Source organism: Sorex fumeus, unplaced genomic scaffold (genome assembly GCF_029834395.1).
Source record: "Sorex fumeus unplaced genomic scaffold, SorFum_2.1 ptg000098l, whole genome shotgun sequence".
Lineage (NCBI taxonomy): Eukaryota > Metazoa > Chordata > Mammalia > Eulipotyphla > Soricidae > Sorex > Sorex fumeus.
Window position 1 is genome coordinate 84,384,313 of NW_026606155.1, and position 15,022 is coordinate 84,399,334.

At 48.3% G+C, this 15,022-nt stretch overlaps 2 protein-coding genes across 2 annotated transcripts in view; one reads left to right on the forward strand and one right to left on the reverse strand.

Moving 5' to 3' along the window:
- Window positions 1–5,982, forward strand: part of EIF2AK4 (eukaryotic translation initiation factor 2 alpha kinase 4) — a 109,713-nt gene extending 103,731 nt beyond the window's left edge. The window contains exons 36-39 of the mRNA XM_056133372.1: window positions 2,943–3,011; window positions 3,619–3,663; window positions 4,811–4,929; window positions 5,769–5,982. Of these exons, the coding sequence (XP_055989347.1) occupies window positions 2,943–3,011; window positions 3,619–3,663; window positions 4,811–4,929; window positions 5,769–5,826 (291 nt within the window). The 3' untranslated portion in view covers window positions 5,827–5,982. The remainder of the gene's footprint in view (window positions 1–2,942; window positions 3,012–3,618; window positions 3,664–4,810; window positions 4,930–5,768) is intronic.
- A 704-nt stretch (window positions 5,983–6,686) lies between these two features.
- On the reverse strand, window positions 6,687–11,914 carry SRP14 (signal recognition particle 14). The gene is made up of 5 exons (XM_056133374.1): window positions 11,852–11,914; window positions 11,685–11,757; window positions 10,681–10,793; window positions 7,523–7,555; window positions 6,687–7,080 (listed from the first exon to the last, which is right to left on the reverse strand). The coding sequence occupies exons 1-5, from the start codon at window positions 11,873–11,875 to the stop codon at window positions 6,991–6,993; spliced, it is 333 nt and encodes a 110-aa protein (XP_055989349.1). The 5' UTR covers window positions 11,876–11,914; the 3' UTR covers window positions 6,687–6,990.
- Window positions 11,915–15,022: the final 3,108 nt, after the last annotated feature.

Consider the following 15,022-nt stretch of genomic DNA (forward strand, 5'->3'; position numbering starts at 1 on the left):
GTGGGCATGACTTCCGGGATCAGAGGTTACCTGGGAGGTGTAGTCCGGCAGATTTGAGAAAAAGTCCTCGTTCCCGCATACTCGAGCTGTGTTTGTAGAGGCTTCTGGTCACCAGGGTTCCATCTGGGGGAGGCGGGATGCGGCGCCTACTCCATCTGGAACTTCCCGGTGCTCTCGGCTCTTTTTGGAACCTGTTTTTTCTTTTTTCTTTTCCTCCGGGATCCCGCACCCTCCATGTGTTCCTTCTCTTATTCTGAACGTTTCAAAGATGGCGCTGGGGGGCGGGCTGTGGGCATGACTTCCGGGATCAGAGGTTACCTGGGAGGTGTAGTCCGGCAGATTTGAGAAAAAGTCCTCGTTCCCGCATACTCGAGCTGTGTTTGTAGAGGCTTCTGGTCACCAGGGTTCCATCTGGGGGAGGCGGGATGCGGCGCCTACTCCATCTGGAACTTCCCGGTGCTCTCGGCTCTTTTTGGAACCTGTTTTTTCTTTTTTCTTTTCCTCCGGGATCCCGCACCCTCCATGTGTTCCTTCTCTTATTCTGAACGTTTCAAAGATGGCGCTGGGGGGCGGGCTGTGGGCATGACTTCCGGGATCAGAGGTTACCTGGGAGGTGTAGTCCGGCAGATTTGAGAAAAAGTCCTCGTTCCCGCATACTCGAGCTGTGTTTGTAGAGGCTTCTGGTCACCAGGGTTCCATCTGGGGGAGGCGGGATGCGGCGCCTACTCCATCTGGAACTTCCCGGTGCTCTCGGCTCTTTTTGGAACCTGTTTTTTCTTTTTTCTTTTCCTCCGGGATCCCGCACCCTCCATGTGTTCCTTCTCTTATTCTGAACGTTTCAAAGATGGCGCTGGGGGGCGGGCTGTGGGCATGACTTCCGGGATCAGAGGTTACCTGGGAGGTGTAGTCCGGCAGATTTGAGAAAAAGTCCTCGTTCCCGCATACTCGAGCTGTGTTTGTAGAGGCTTCTGGTCACCAGGGTTCCATCTGGGGGAGGCGGGATGCGGCGCCTACTCCATCTGGAACTTCCCGGTGCTCTCGGCTCTTTTTGGAACCTGTTTTTTCTTTTTTCTTTTCCTCCGGGATCCCGCACCCTCCATGTGTTCCTTCTCTTATTCTGAACGTTTCAAAGATGGCGCTGGGGGGCGGGCTGTGGGCATGACTTCCGGGATCAGAGGTTACCTGGGAGGTGTAGTCCGGCAGATTTGAGAAAAAGTCCTCGTTCCCGCATACTCGAGCTGTGTTTGTAGAGGCTTCTGGTCACCAGGGTTCCATCTGGGGGAGGCGGGATGCGGCGCCTACTCCATCTGGAACTTCCCGGTGCTCTCGGCTCTTTTTGGAACCTGTTTTTTCTTTTTTCTTTTCCTCCGGGATCCCGCACCCTCCATGTGTTCCTTCTCTTATTCTGAACGTTTCAAAGATGGCGCTGGGGGGCGGGCTGTGGGCATGACTTCCGGGATCAGAGGTTACCTGGGAGGTGTAGTCCGGCAGATTTGAGAAAAAGTCCTCGTTCCCGCATACTCGAGCTGTGTTTGTAGAGGCTTCTGGTCACCAGGGTTCCATCTGGGGGAGGCGGGATGCGGCGCCTACTCCATCTGGAACTTCCCGGTGCTCTCGGCTCTTTTTGGAACCTGTTTTTTCTTTTTTCTTTTCCTCCGGGATCCCGCACCCTCCATGTGTTCCTTCTCTTATTCTGAACGTTTCAAAGATGGCGCTGGGGGGCGGGCTGTGGGCATGACTTCCGGGATCAGAGGTTACCTGGGAGGTGTAGTCCGGCAGATTTGAGAAAAAGTCCTCGTTCCCGCATACTCGAGCTGTGTTTGTAGAGGCTTCTGGTCACCAGGGTTCCATCTGGGGGAGGCGGGATGCGGCGCCTACTCCATCTGGAACTTCCCGGTGCTCTCGGCTCTTTTTGGAACCTGTTTTTTCTTTTTTCTTTTCCTCCGGGATCCCGCACCCTCCATGTGTTCCTTCTCTTATTCTGAACGTTTCAAAGATGGCGCTGGGGGGCGGGCTGTGGGCATGACTTCCGGGATCAGAGGTTACCTGGGAGGTGTAGTCCGGCAGATTTGAGAAAAAGTCCTCGTTCCCGCATACTCGAGCTGTGTTTGTAGAGGCTTCTGGTCACCAGGGTTCCATCTGGGGGAGGCGGGATGCGGCGCCTACTCCATCTGGAACTTCCCGGTGCTCTCGGCTCTTTTTGGAACCTGTTTTTTCTTTTTTCTTTTCCTCCGGGATCCCGCACCCTCCATGTGTTCCTTCTCTTATTCTGAACGTTTCAAAGATGGCGCTGGGGGGCGGGCTGTGGGCATGACTTCCGGGATCAGAGGTTACCTGGGAGGTGTAGTCCGGCAGATTTGAGAAAAAGTCCTCGTTCCCGCATACTCGAGCTGTGTTTGTAGAGGCTTCTGGTCACCAGGGTTCCATCTGGGGGAGGCGGGATGCGGCGCCTACTCCATCTGGAACTTCCCGGTGCTCTCGGCTCTTTTTGGAACCTGTTTTTTCTTTTTTCTTTTCCTCCGGGATCCCGCACCCTCCATGTGTTCCTTCTCTTATTCTGAACGTTTCAAAGATGGCGCTGGGGGGCGGGCTGTGGGCATGACTTCCGGGATCAGAGGTTACCTGGGAGGTGTAGTCCGGCAGATTTGAGAAAAAGTCCTCGTTCCCGCATACTCGAGCTGTGTTTGTAGAGGCTTCTGGTCACCAGGGTTCCATCTGGGGGAGGCGGGATGCGGCGCCTACTCCATCTGGAACTTCCCGGTGCTCTCGGCTCTTTTTGGAACCTGTTTTTTCTTTTTTCTTTTCCTCCGGGATCCCGCACCCTCCATGTGTTCCTTCTCTTATTCTGAACGTTTCCTTCTGGCTTTTTAATAAAGAAACAACAACAACAACAAAATGGCTATTTTGACATGCTCTAAATTCTCTTGTTTTCTTCTTGCTAGGTGCAAACTCGACTTCAGACCTCTCTGGCCAACTTACATCAGAAAAGCAGTGAAATAGAAATTTTGGCTGTAAGTGGCTCTCTTTTAACACATCACCTTGCTTCGACTCTCTTTCGAAGTCGGTTCCATCAAAGTCAGGGTGTCAGTGTTGAGATGCAGGCCTCTCATTCCTGGTATGTGTGCTCCGTGTCTGTGAGTCTGAAAGAGGGAGGAAGAAAAAGAAAACTGGGGGGCTGAAGCAATAGTAAAGCAGGAAGGGCATTTGCCTTGCATGCGGCCGACCTGGGTTCAATTCCCAGCATCCCATATGGTCCCCTGAGCACCACCAGGAGTAATTCCTAAGTGCAAATCCAGGAGTAACCCTTGTACATCGCCGGTGTGACCCAAAAAGGAAAAAAACAAAAGCTGGTATTGTTTTCTTCAGCCTTTGCCTCACTAAGCCTAAACTATGTAGTGTCGAACTTTGACAGTGCCATGTGTGGAGACTGCAAGTATCAGCTCCCAGTGCTGAGATAGTGTCACTTGCTGGTTCTGAGTTTGCTCTGCAGCACAGAACCGTGCCAGGCCACACCAGTCCTATTCCCACTGCCCCATCCTAGGTGACACCATAGTCACAAGCCAACATGCGCTGCCTCTGTTTACCTAGGCATGACAGACATTTCTGTGTTTCCCCTAGGTGGATCTACCCAAAGAAACAATCTTACAGTTTTTGTCCTTGGAGGTAAGATAAACTTTTCTGTATTTTGAGATCCTTAACCTTAAAATCTCCAAGCCGGGACCAGATAGTACAGCAGGTAGGCAGTAGGTACTTGTTTGCAGTTGACCCAGGTTCTATCCCCTGCATCTTCTATGGTCCCCCAAGAGGGATTGGTCCCTGAGTGCAGAGCCAGAAATAAGCCTGAGTGCCTACCAATCTGGCCCAAAACCCGGTAAATATCCCAAGGCTCTGTTGACCATTTTTCAGAATATTGAAATGACACTTTCCTAGAAATAATTATTTTCCTGGCAATGCCAAGAAATTTAGCAATTTGTCCCTTTTGTGTGACGAGATTTTTTTTCCTCTACAGATTAAATACAACTGTGCCCCAAGAACATCTTGTACTACGTTTTTCTGTTGTCTTATAACTACATGCCCACTATCCACAAATTGTACTACTTTATGATCGCTTAAATGATGTACATCCAAAGCACTATCTCTGATTCATACAAAATAAACAGTGGACAGAAATAGCCAGTCTGAAGTCACATTAGCATACTGGGCCCGCACCACTGCTAGCCAGGCTCTGGCAAAATGGTTTTTTTAAAGAAAACCAGTGCTTGTCTTAAGTAAGACATTTTCTCTTACAGATTTTCATTTTAGTGTATCTTTTAGAAATCTTGTGTTAACTTGCCTTCATTATTTTCTTGGGTAAAGAAAAACCCATGGATCACCAATTTTGTCTATGACGTCGCTTGTCACAGCTTTTCTTGATAGGCCTAGTACAATCTTGGAAATAGGGTTGCTGTAGGCTAAAGGTCAGACAGTAGCTCTTCGGCTTGCCTGTCTTTCTTAGGTAGTTATGCTGTTCATTTTTTTTATTACTGTGCCATGTTTGATTTGTCCCTGATAATCTTTGGAGTTTTTCTGAGATATGGAGTAGTAAAGCAGCATCCTTTTATTAAAATACATTTTAAGCCTTTGAAAGAAAAAAAAGAAAACCAGTGCTGCAAAGGAATAGTTGCAGGGAGGAGGGGGAGGTGGATGGGCTCTCCCCTCCCGTTCTGCCTGATATACTTGAAGTGGGAAAGGCATTGGCGTGTATTTCATTGTGACCCAGAAAAAGCCACTTAACAGCCCTGTTTTTAAATCACGCCTGTTTTTTCCCTAGTGGGATGGTGATGAACAGGCTTTCAACACAACTGTGAAGCAGCTGCTGTCACGCCTGCCAAAGCAAAGATACCTCAAACTAGTCTGTGATGAAATTTTTAACATCAAAGTAGAAAAAAAGTAAGTTGTCAGGTATCGTAGGCTTCCCACGGGTTAAAACTCAGGGAGGGGTTTGAGAGTGAACCACACTTTACTGTCCGAAGTGTGGCCATTATGTCAGAACTGCAGCTGGCAGTGAGCAAATCTCACTCCAGACTGTGAGATCCTTCAGGAGCTTGTCAGTAACTCAGGGCAGTCCTGACGGTGCTGTCCCCATTGTAAGTTTGTAGATCGCTAATAGAAATGATTGAACGAAAGAAACTAGCTGAGACTGCTTTGTTTCGTGCTCCTGTTCTTTTACAACTCAGTGTAAAAAAGACAGAAATGAAGACTGTGAGGTGAATGATGGTCTTTTTATGTGGGCCTTACGCAGCAGAACCTTATCGGTTAGATCATTTGTTAGTGAATAGCCTTGCATCTGGTTTTTCATGAAACAGAACTTCTGCAGTTATTTCAGTATTCTAAAAATAATTGTTTAGGGCCAAGGATGTGGCTCAGAGGTAGAGCTTAGGCCTTGCATGCATGAGGCTCTAGGTTCAATCCCTGGTGCTACCAAAATAAGAAAAATAAGTAATTTGGAGGCCAGGATATGTAATTAAGTGGCAGAGTATGTGCCTGCTGTACCCCAGTGTTTGACTCCTGAAACAAGGGGCAGAGGTTCCTTTGGGGCCAAGGATATAGGTTGGATGCTTAGCTCTACAAGCTCAGGTTCAATCCCAAGCACTACATTGTCCATTCAATATCAATAGTCCTGAAGGCCTGGGCCCCCCTGAGCAACTCTGGGTTGAGTTCCTATTGAAAATAATAATTTTACTGTGCCCTTCGGAAATTATATTGAGCCTACCTGTTCTCTTTTGCAGGGTATCGGTGCTATTCCTATACAGCTACAGAGATGACTACTACAGAATCCTATTTTAATCCTGTTCAGATAGGAACTGATACTATGAAATGTTGTACATTCATTAGAATTCTAAGTTAACTTCATTCTAAGCAGCTACGTACAAAGCTGGGCTTTGTCAGTTTTTCATGTGCAATATATTATAAAATTATCTTTTTAAATATAATGCTTTCATATATCTGCTGCCTTTTCGTTCTAAGTGGTTCATCCCTGACAGTGTTATGGAACTGAAAGATAAAACAATCTTATTCTGCCACTAGTCCTACTGACTCTGTACAAGGAAATCTCCAAGGGGGCCAGAAAGGGGGTCAGGGACTTGCTTTTCATGAGGCTGCAGTGGCCCTGACCCTAGTTCAAACCCTAATACCATCTATGGTCCCTTGAATACCTCCAGGGAACACTTAAGAGCACTGAGCCAAGAATAACCCCTAAGCATCACCAGATTTGGCCTCAAATTTCCCCAAAATTTAAAAATAAAGGGCATAAAAGACTACTGTGCTGGCATACTAGCTCAGTGGTAGAATACCAGCCTTACTTATACTTGTGTAAGAACCTAGGTTGGATCCCTGGCACTACAAAAAGAAACCAAATATCATTATCTTGGAATCTTCATTCTTTTATGATTGTGTAATACACATTCCTAACTCTTTGTTTGCTTAACCAGAATCTATTCATATTTGCCAAAGGACCCATGATGATAAAATTATACACCCACCTGAGGACTGCCCATAAAATGCACACAACTTTTTGTAAAACTATCATGTTTCAATTACAATAACCTACACAAGCTAAAAAATCTACTCAGAATCCCATCATTCCAAAATTAGTAGTCATTGCCGGAAACTTAATATAGGGTGGGGAAAAGAACAGAGACCATCGGTGCTGATAAATATACAGGTTTAATGATACACTGCTGTTCATACACATGGTCTGAGAGACCTTACACTATAATTCAGACATTTACAACCATGGAGCACAGGCCAGTTGGCAACCTAAAATAAACTGGGTTCTTACAACTACCCCGTGAATATGGTTGTTTTTCCATCCAAAATGATGCAATCTCACATGAGAACAGTTATTGTAGGGGAACCAAATATCTAACTATGTGGTGAAAAGTTTAAAAAAAAAAAGGAAGGAAAAAATAGCAACTCTGTGGCTGGGGGAAGCAGGAGCTCCCATGACCCTCACTGTGCTGCTTTGCTCTTCTTACTCTTGCTCTTTTTGTCCCTCTTCTTCAGACCATCCATGTTAGCTCTCAATAGGTTTGAGTAAGCCTGAAAGGAAAAGAGCAGAAACTTAGTGGGAAGCTTCCAGTAGGTTAGCAGCTACCTTAGTTCCTGGATTTGGGGCAGCCAAAATCAGAAGGCCTAATTGACAACGAATACCACAGCAGATGAAAAAATGCTCAAAGAGGAACACACCCACAGTGCGCCGCACCTTGTTTGACAAGCGAAAAAGGAAAATGCTGCTTCCACCGTTGTGTTCAAATGCTCTATAGGCCGAGCACGTCTACAGCCTCGGACAAAAACAGAGCTCCAAAATCTAAAGACATTATCAGTGTTGAAAGTAAAACGGAAGAGATAGCCAACTTTTAATTCATGAAATATTTTAAAACATAGGAGAGCATTACGCGTGTCATTCTGGACCTAGTGTTGAATATTATGCCAAATCTTGCTTGCTCGGAGAAAGGAGACACAAGGAGTACCAGAAACTCACCATCTGAAACTTATTCACTTCTTTGGAGCTCACCTGGAAAGGGAGGCAAAAATGTCATTCTCATCATTCTCATTATCTATGTAGGATTTATCTACCCGGGTGTAACTGAAAAGCTCATACACCCTGACCTCAAAAATATTTCTTCCCAATTGTACTCTAAAGGCCATTTTTCCCTATTCCATTTTCCTCCACTGTTGAAACATGCAAAGTAGCTCTGCGTGTTTTCACGTGAGCACACCAAGATGGAAAAGAGGCCGAAGTGGGCTTGGAAGAAAGTGTCCTTCCCACCTCCTTGCTTTTCCACATATGGCATGGAGGTTTACCTCTATGGATCCTGGGAGATGTCAAAGGAGTTTCAGTATCAGTGTATTGTGTAAGATACTTTGAAATTACTCCCTCATCCGTGACCCCCCAATCCTACTTTAAATCTACCCTCTACATTTTATAGGCCTACTTAAGCAAAATACAACTATCAATCACATCGAGAGAAATTCTACCTCTGAAGATGCCTTAGGTTTTCATAATTCATGATACCCAACTTTAAAAACTACATAAGCTTGCTTTACTGTAAAAGTGCTCTCAAGGTAACTAGCAAAAAGAGACTCATTGGCAGCTAGTTATGACCTGCATTCTCATGAATATCCTATACTGATGTGATTATAGAGTAATTAGGTTCTACCTCAATATAATAAAAACATTTTGAAATTCAGTCTTTTTTTTTTTTTTTTTGCTTTTTGTGTCACACCCAGAGATGCACAGGGGGTTACTCCTGGCTCATGCACTCAGGAATTACTCCTGGGGGAAAGTGGGAGGCTCAGGGGGCCATATGGGATGTTGGGAATCGAGCCCGGGTCAGCTGCGTGCAAGTCAAACCCCCTACCCGCTGTGCTATCGCTCCAGCCCGGAAATTTAGTCTTGTATCCAACTTTACTGATGTGATTAAAGAGTATTTAGTTCTGCCTCAATAAAATAAAGAAGTTTTCCTTTGAATTCGGTTATCCAACTTGACTTAAACTCATACTTGACTCTCAAGTATCAAGCTTTACATAAAACTGCATGTTTGGTAAATGAACCATAAACATTAGAGAAAGATAACTTAAAAATAAAAGAAGAAACTAAGAAACTGTTGAAAACCCACCACTGGGGCCACAGAGACAGAACAGGGGTTAAGGGGCTTACCTTGCATGTGGCTGACCCTAGTTCAATCCCTGGCACTGCATGATCTGCTAAGCACTGCCAGGAGTGACCTCTGAGCACCACCAGATGTGGCCCAGAACCCAATACCCACCCCTCCCCAGATAAGAAAACCCAGCACAGTACAGAGATAAGGAATCAAACATGTAAGACAATTGCTCTGTGCAATGCTACTAAGAGTGAGGAACAATAAGCTAATCTTCAGTTTTCCAACATGTGCTTGGGGTGGCCCCCAGAGTGCTGTCTGGGAACAGGCAGTTCTATGATTCAAACTCAGGCGTCCTGAATGCAAAATTTGTGCTCGGGCCCTTGGAACTTTCTCTGGCCCCCAATATGCTTATTTTACTTCCAAAAATGTCAGGTGAACTAACAAATAGTATGACTTCTATTTCCTCCATTTAAATTTTACTCTTGAAGTTTCTGCTACTGAAGGTTCTAATCCCAAAATTGGGCCTGGAGAGCTACATACCGAGTAGTTCATTTTTATTAGGGGGGAGTGGGGGTTAGTGTGCCATGCCTGGCAGTGCTCAGAGCTTATTCCTGACTCTGTTAAATAGTACTTGGAGCAGTACTTAGGGCATCATAAGTGGTGCTGGCAATCAAACGTGGGCAGGCCTGTATTATCTGTGCAATTCCAAATGTTTTGGTTGTTTTTGGCCTTTGGGCCACACTTGGAAGTGCTCAGAGATCTAGCAGGCATAGGGGAATATCTATTTTCAGATGACATAATTTGACATGTAGAAAATCCTAAAGAGGGGGGCAGAGAGACAGTTCAGTAAGGCACTTGCCTTGCACAAAGCTGACCTGGGATTGATCTGCCTGCACCCTACATATGGTCCCTGGAGCCCTGCCAAGAGTAAGCCCTGAGCACCGCTGGATGTGGCCCAGAAGGGGGGAGAAAAAATATATTGATACTGCCACTGTGGCAAAAAGTATGAAGGATCCTCAAAAAAACTGAAAAGAGAACTACTATATGATCCATCAATTCCAATTCTGGGACACTCTCCAAAGGAAACAAAGATACTAACTCAAAAAGATATCTGCACCCCATGCTCATAGCAGCACTTTGCACAGTGGCCAAAATATACCAACTACTTGTGTGGAAGGACGGATGAAGCTGTGGTGCGCGTGTATTTTGTGCACCCATGAAAAGCAAGAAATCCTACCACTCAGTACAGACAGAACTAGAGGGCTAAAGGCTAAAAGAAATGTCAGATAAAGACAAATCCTGCATGATGTCAGTGTAAGGTGGAATCTAAAAACAAAAATCAAACTCCTGGGGGGGGCGGGGGGGGAAGGAGTCTCCTGGTTATAAGAGGTGGAGTGACTGGAGGTGGAAGTACTGGAGGTGAGAGCAGTGTCCCAAGCACACACTGAAGCCCAGGCCCGGGTCCCAACACCATAAGGAGCAACTGGCATGCCATGAATGGTGGTGGAAGGGTTTGATTCATTTGTACATAATAAATAACCTGATGATTATAGCAAACTCCGCGGTCAGACCTATGGGGCCCATCATGGGCCCCAGCACGGGTCCCGGCCCCAGACCTAGATCTAGACCGGGGTCCCAGCACCAGTCCCAGTCCCGGCCCCAAGAAGGATCCTGATCCCAGCACCAGCACCAGCCCCAGCCCAGGCCCCAGAACTGGTCCCGGCTCCAGACCCAGATCCACACCGGGTCTGAATCCAGCAAAGAGTTCTTCTAGGAAGGGTAAATGTTTTTGTTTCTTTGGTAAAAATCTTACTAGGGAGGTTTTGGCTGTTGGCTGAGCCCGTTGTGGTTGGCACTGCAAGATCTGTACAAATCAAACCATTCCACCACCATTCAAGGCATGCTGCAGAGATGTAACCCCATTGTCTCCCCAGAAAGCAGGGTCAAAATCCAGGTTCCCAAACATCCCAGCCTGCGATTCCACCAGTCTTTAATTCAACCACAGCAATACCGCGGTGGTCCAATCCCAACTCACCACGGTGCTGATCTTCCTCTTGCCGTCAGTGGCTCTTAACAGACACTTGTTGTCGGAGGGCTCAAACCCCTCTACGGACCCCTTTCTCGGGATGGGCTTGGTGCGACCATCGTCTGCGGGAGAAGAGAAAATCGGTGGTCGACACTGACAGGTGGACCTGAGAGGTCAAGAGACTACAAAGGTCACAGGCTACCTGAAACCCAGTTCCCTGGACTTCATCCCCATCACCCCTGGCTCTCTTATAAACTGGAGGAACACCAGGAGGAGCAGGTAACACCCACTCAGTGGCCAGGGGTGGAGGCTGTGGGGCCTGGGGGCTGGGGGTCGGTGTGACCAAAGAATCAAAGTCCCGCCAGGCCCGGGCATGCTGCAGTGAGGACTGGCTTAGGTAGTGGAACCAGGGGGACCACAACCTAGCCCTGGTCTGGGACCAATCCCATCAAGGGCCCCAGCACGGTCCCAGCCCCAGCCCTAGCCTCAGTCCCAGTTCTGGTCCCAGCCCCAACCCCTGATCCAGGCCGGGGTCCCAGCACCGGTCCCGGCCACAAGAACATTCCTGATCCTGGCCCCAGACCCAGATCCAGACCCAGTCCCAGCACCAGTCCCGGCCTCAGACCCAGACCGGGTCCCAGACCTGGTCTCACACCCAGACCCAGACCCAGACCCGGCCCCGCCCCAGCTCAGTCCAGCGTCTCCCCGGCCCGGCCCCAGGCTCGGGCCCCAGGGTCGGCCCCAGACCCGACCCCCAGCCCCTGCCCCGGCCCCTCCCCAGCCCCGTCCAGCGTCTCCCCTACCGGGCCCCCGACCCAGCCCCGACCCCGGCTGGCCTATCCCCGGGCCCGGTCCGGCCCAGCCCCTGCCCCGGCCCTGTCCGGCGTCTCCCCTGCCCCAGCCCCGTCCGGAGTCTCCCCTGCCCGGCCCCAGACCCTGTCCCGGCCCGCCCCTGCCCCGTCCGGTCCCCCCGGCCCCGCGTCGCTGAGGCCGGACGGGCGCCAGCTGCTTACACTTCTTCAGGGTGATGAATACGCTGCCCGACAAGCGGCACTTCTGGAAGAGCCTGGTTAGCTCCGTCAGGAACTGGAACGAAACAGACCAGGCCGGTGAGACGACGCCCAGCCCCCGCGGGCCCGACCCCAGCGCCTCCCGCGCGGCCCGACCCCCGAACCCACACCTGCTCGCTCTCCAGCAGCACCATGGCCGGCCTCCCCGTTCAGCGCTCTCCGCCGGAAGACCCGCCCGCGCTGGGCGGGACTTCCGCTCCTAGGTCGGCCGCGTTTTCACCAATCCCCTCCGCCGCCTTCTCTAGCGGCCGGCCAGCCTTGCGCCTGCGCTTCGGGACGCCCACGCCAGTCGGGGGGTGGGGGGGGATTCTAAAAGACCTTGGTTGCCCCAGTTTCATCAACCAGAAATCCTCTCACTCCAGTCACCGTGAGAGAGGGATAGTGCACGAAAGATTCGGTAGAAACCTATAGTTGTGTATCATTCAGCTAGATATTGGGCCAGATACTTGACAGTCCATCATGCCTCCGTTCAGCATCTTTAAAGTGAGGCTCATGGGGTCGCAGAGATAGGAACAGGGCTTGAGGCGCGTGCCTTGCAGGTGGCTTACCTTAGTTGGATCCCTGGCAGCACAGAGACTCGCTCTGGTGATCCCTGAGCTCAGAGCCAGGAGTAAGCTCCGAGCACAGCAGGGTGTGCCTCCTCCCACCTTCCCCTGACCCCCCCCCCCCAAAAAAAAACACTAAAGTGAGGACAATAACGGCACCCATAGTGTGGCCGTGATGAGTCAATGAATCTCTATGAAACACCTAGAATAGTGCCTGGCACAGAGAAGGTTCTCAATGTACCTTACCTGTTGCTACTGCGGTTTTCATGGTCATTGTCATAAATTCCCATGGAAGGCCTCTGGACTCTCCCTTTTCTCTGACTAAGGTAAACACCAATGAAAGCCTTTCCTGAGAAGGAATGGGAGTCAGGCTTTGCTTTCACTTTGGGATTCAGTCAGCCAACCTGGGTTCTATAGCCAATTTGAACCCAAGACCTTTTAAAAAGTCAAGCTGTCAACCATGCAATGGGTTTTTACTGAGGGCCTTTGGGTCCCCAAAGTTATGGGGGTTGCGATATATCAGAAGACTAGACAAGCTAATGTCCTGGTTTCCTGAACATTGGATTAAGAGAGAAGGGAGTGAATAAATAAGAAATATTGGGGCCAAAGTACATTGGGTAGGGTGTTTGCATTGCACGCTGCCAACCCAGATTCGATCTCAGGCATCCAGTATGGTCCCTTGATCATGGCCAGAAGTAATTCCTGAGTGCAAAGCCAGGAGTAACCCCTGAGCATCACCAGATATGACCCAAAAAACAAAGAAAGAAAGAAAGAAAGAAAGAAAGAAAGAAAGAGGAAGGAAGGAAGAATGGAAGGAAGGAAGGAAGGAAGGAAGGAAGGAAGGAAGGAAGGAAGGAAGGAAGGAAGAGGGAATACGGCTTCAGAAAATATTAAGTGTTGTGAGACAATAAAATAGGGTGACACGAAAGAATGTGATAAAATAAATATTTTTGGAGTGGGATTGAGAAAATTCCCTCTGGGAAGAATTTGAACAGAAAGCTAAAGACATCTCAAAATCTTGAGACTCTGTTTCAGGCATAGGGAATAACTATAACAAAGGCGCCAGTGGGGAAATAAATTTCCTCATGTCCATAGGGATCGGATGAGGTGCTAAATCCAGGCAAAGGAACAAAGGAACATGGGGAGGCTAGAGAAGTCATGGCAACAGCTGACATAAGTAAAGCCACAGTAAAAATTGGGTTTTGATCCACGAAGCTTCCTAGTAAAGAAATTTTAAACAGTACATGATAATCTAGTATATATATTTAAAGATCCATGTCTGTGTTGCGTAGAATGCATTGTAGAGAGATAAGAAAGAAAACAGGTAAATTATTACAACTCAAAAGGGTAAAACAGCTAATATTCAACTTCTAGGTTCTGAAAGATGGCAAGTAAGAACATCAAACACTATTTATCTTCAGTGTTAATCACTTAATCACTTAACTTCCCGTTAGTCGTCGATTTGCTCGAGCGGGCGCCAGTAACGTCTCCATTTGTCCCTGTCGCGTGCTAGTGTAGCCCAATGGCATCTGTTCGCTCCAGGAACATGAAGGGCCTCAAACCGATCGTTCATGATCTTGACGAAGAAGTCTGACCATCTGGAAGGTGGGCGGCCACGCGGTCTTTTGACATCCCGTGGAATCCAGTCGGTAACAGCTCTAGTCCAGCGGTCGTCTTTAAATCTCATTACGTGACCAACCCAACTGATTTTCGACACCTTGGCATATGAGACAGCGTCCCTGATTCTTGATCGTCGACGGATGTCAGAACTCCGGATTCTCTCTCTCATTTGAGTGAAACGTGATATTCCAAGCATAGCTCTTTCTATTCTTCTTTGGGAGACCTGAATAGCGTTCTCATCTTGTTTGCGTAAGGCCCAGGTCTCTGAGGCATATGTTAATGCAGGAAGAACAGTGGAATCAAAGAGATGTGCCCGAAGCCAGAGGTTCTTCGTCCTCTTAGCTATTTCTTCGACGTTCTTGAAGGGGTTCCAAGCCGCTCTCTTCCTCCTGCGCAGCTCGGGTGCCAGGTCATTTGTCATGTTGACCTCTCGACCTAGGTACACATAGCTGTTGCATTCGGAGATGGTCGTTCCATTGAGAGCGAATGGGGCATCAGGAACAAGGCTGTTTCTCATAAACATTGTCTTCGTAAGATTCAGCTGTAATCCTACCTTTCCACACTCACGGTCAAAGTCGGCCAGCATTTGTGCCGCTTGGCTGATGTTTGGTGTTATTAAAACAATGTCATCAGCAAAGGGGAGGTGGCGTAGTTGCCGACCATCTATCTTCACTCCCATTCCTTCCCATTCCAGTCGTCGCATGATGTTCTCGAGGGTGGCACTGAAGAGTTTCGGTGAAATGGTATCACCCTGCCGAACCCCTCTCTTGACATCAACGATCACTTCTTTGTAGAATGGTGAGATCCTGGTAGTGAATCCGCAGTACAGCTCACAGAGGATCCTGATGTATTGGGCTTGAATGCCCTGATTGGCTAGGGCTTCAATGACCGCTTCCGTCTCAACAGAATCAAAGGCCTTCTTTAAATCAATGAACGTTAAACAGAGCGGCATCTTGAACTCCCGAGAAACCTCAATGAGCTTGGTTATCGTGTGGATATGGTCGATGGTGCTGAATCCTTTGCGGAACCCGGCTTGCTCGCATGGTTGTCCTTCATCTAGTGTTCTGCCAATCCTATTTAGGATGACTCGAGTGAACAACTTGTAGATGACAGACA

Excerpts from the sequence above, each read along its gene's own strand:
- SRP14 (XM_056133374.1), bottom strand. The coding sequence starts at position 11,875 with ATGGTGCTGCTGGAGAGCGAGCAG. Across the intron at positions 10,794-11,684 it reads ATTCATCACCCTGAAGAAGT|ACGATGGTCGCACCAAGCCC; the intron begins GTAAGCAGCTGG and ends CTTCTCCCGCAG. Across the intron at positions 7,081-7,522 it reads AAGTGAATAAGTTTCAGATG|GCTTACTCAAACCTATTGAG; the intron begins GTGAGTTTCTGG and ends TTTTCCTTTCAG.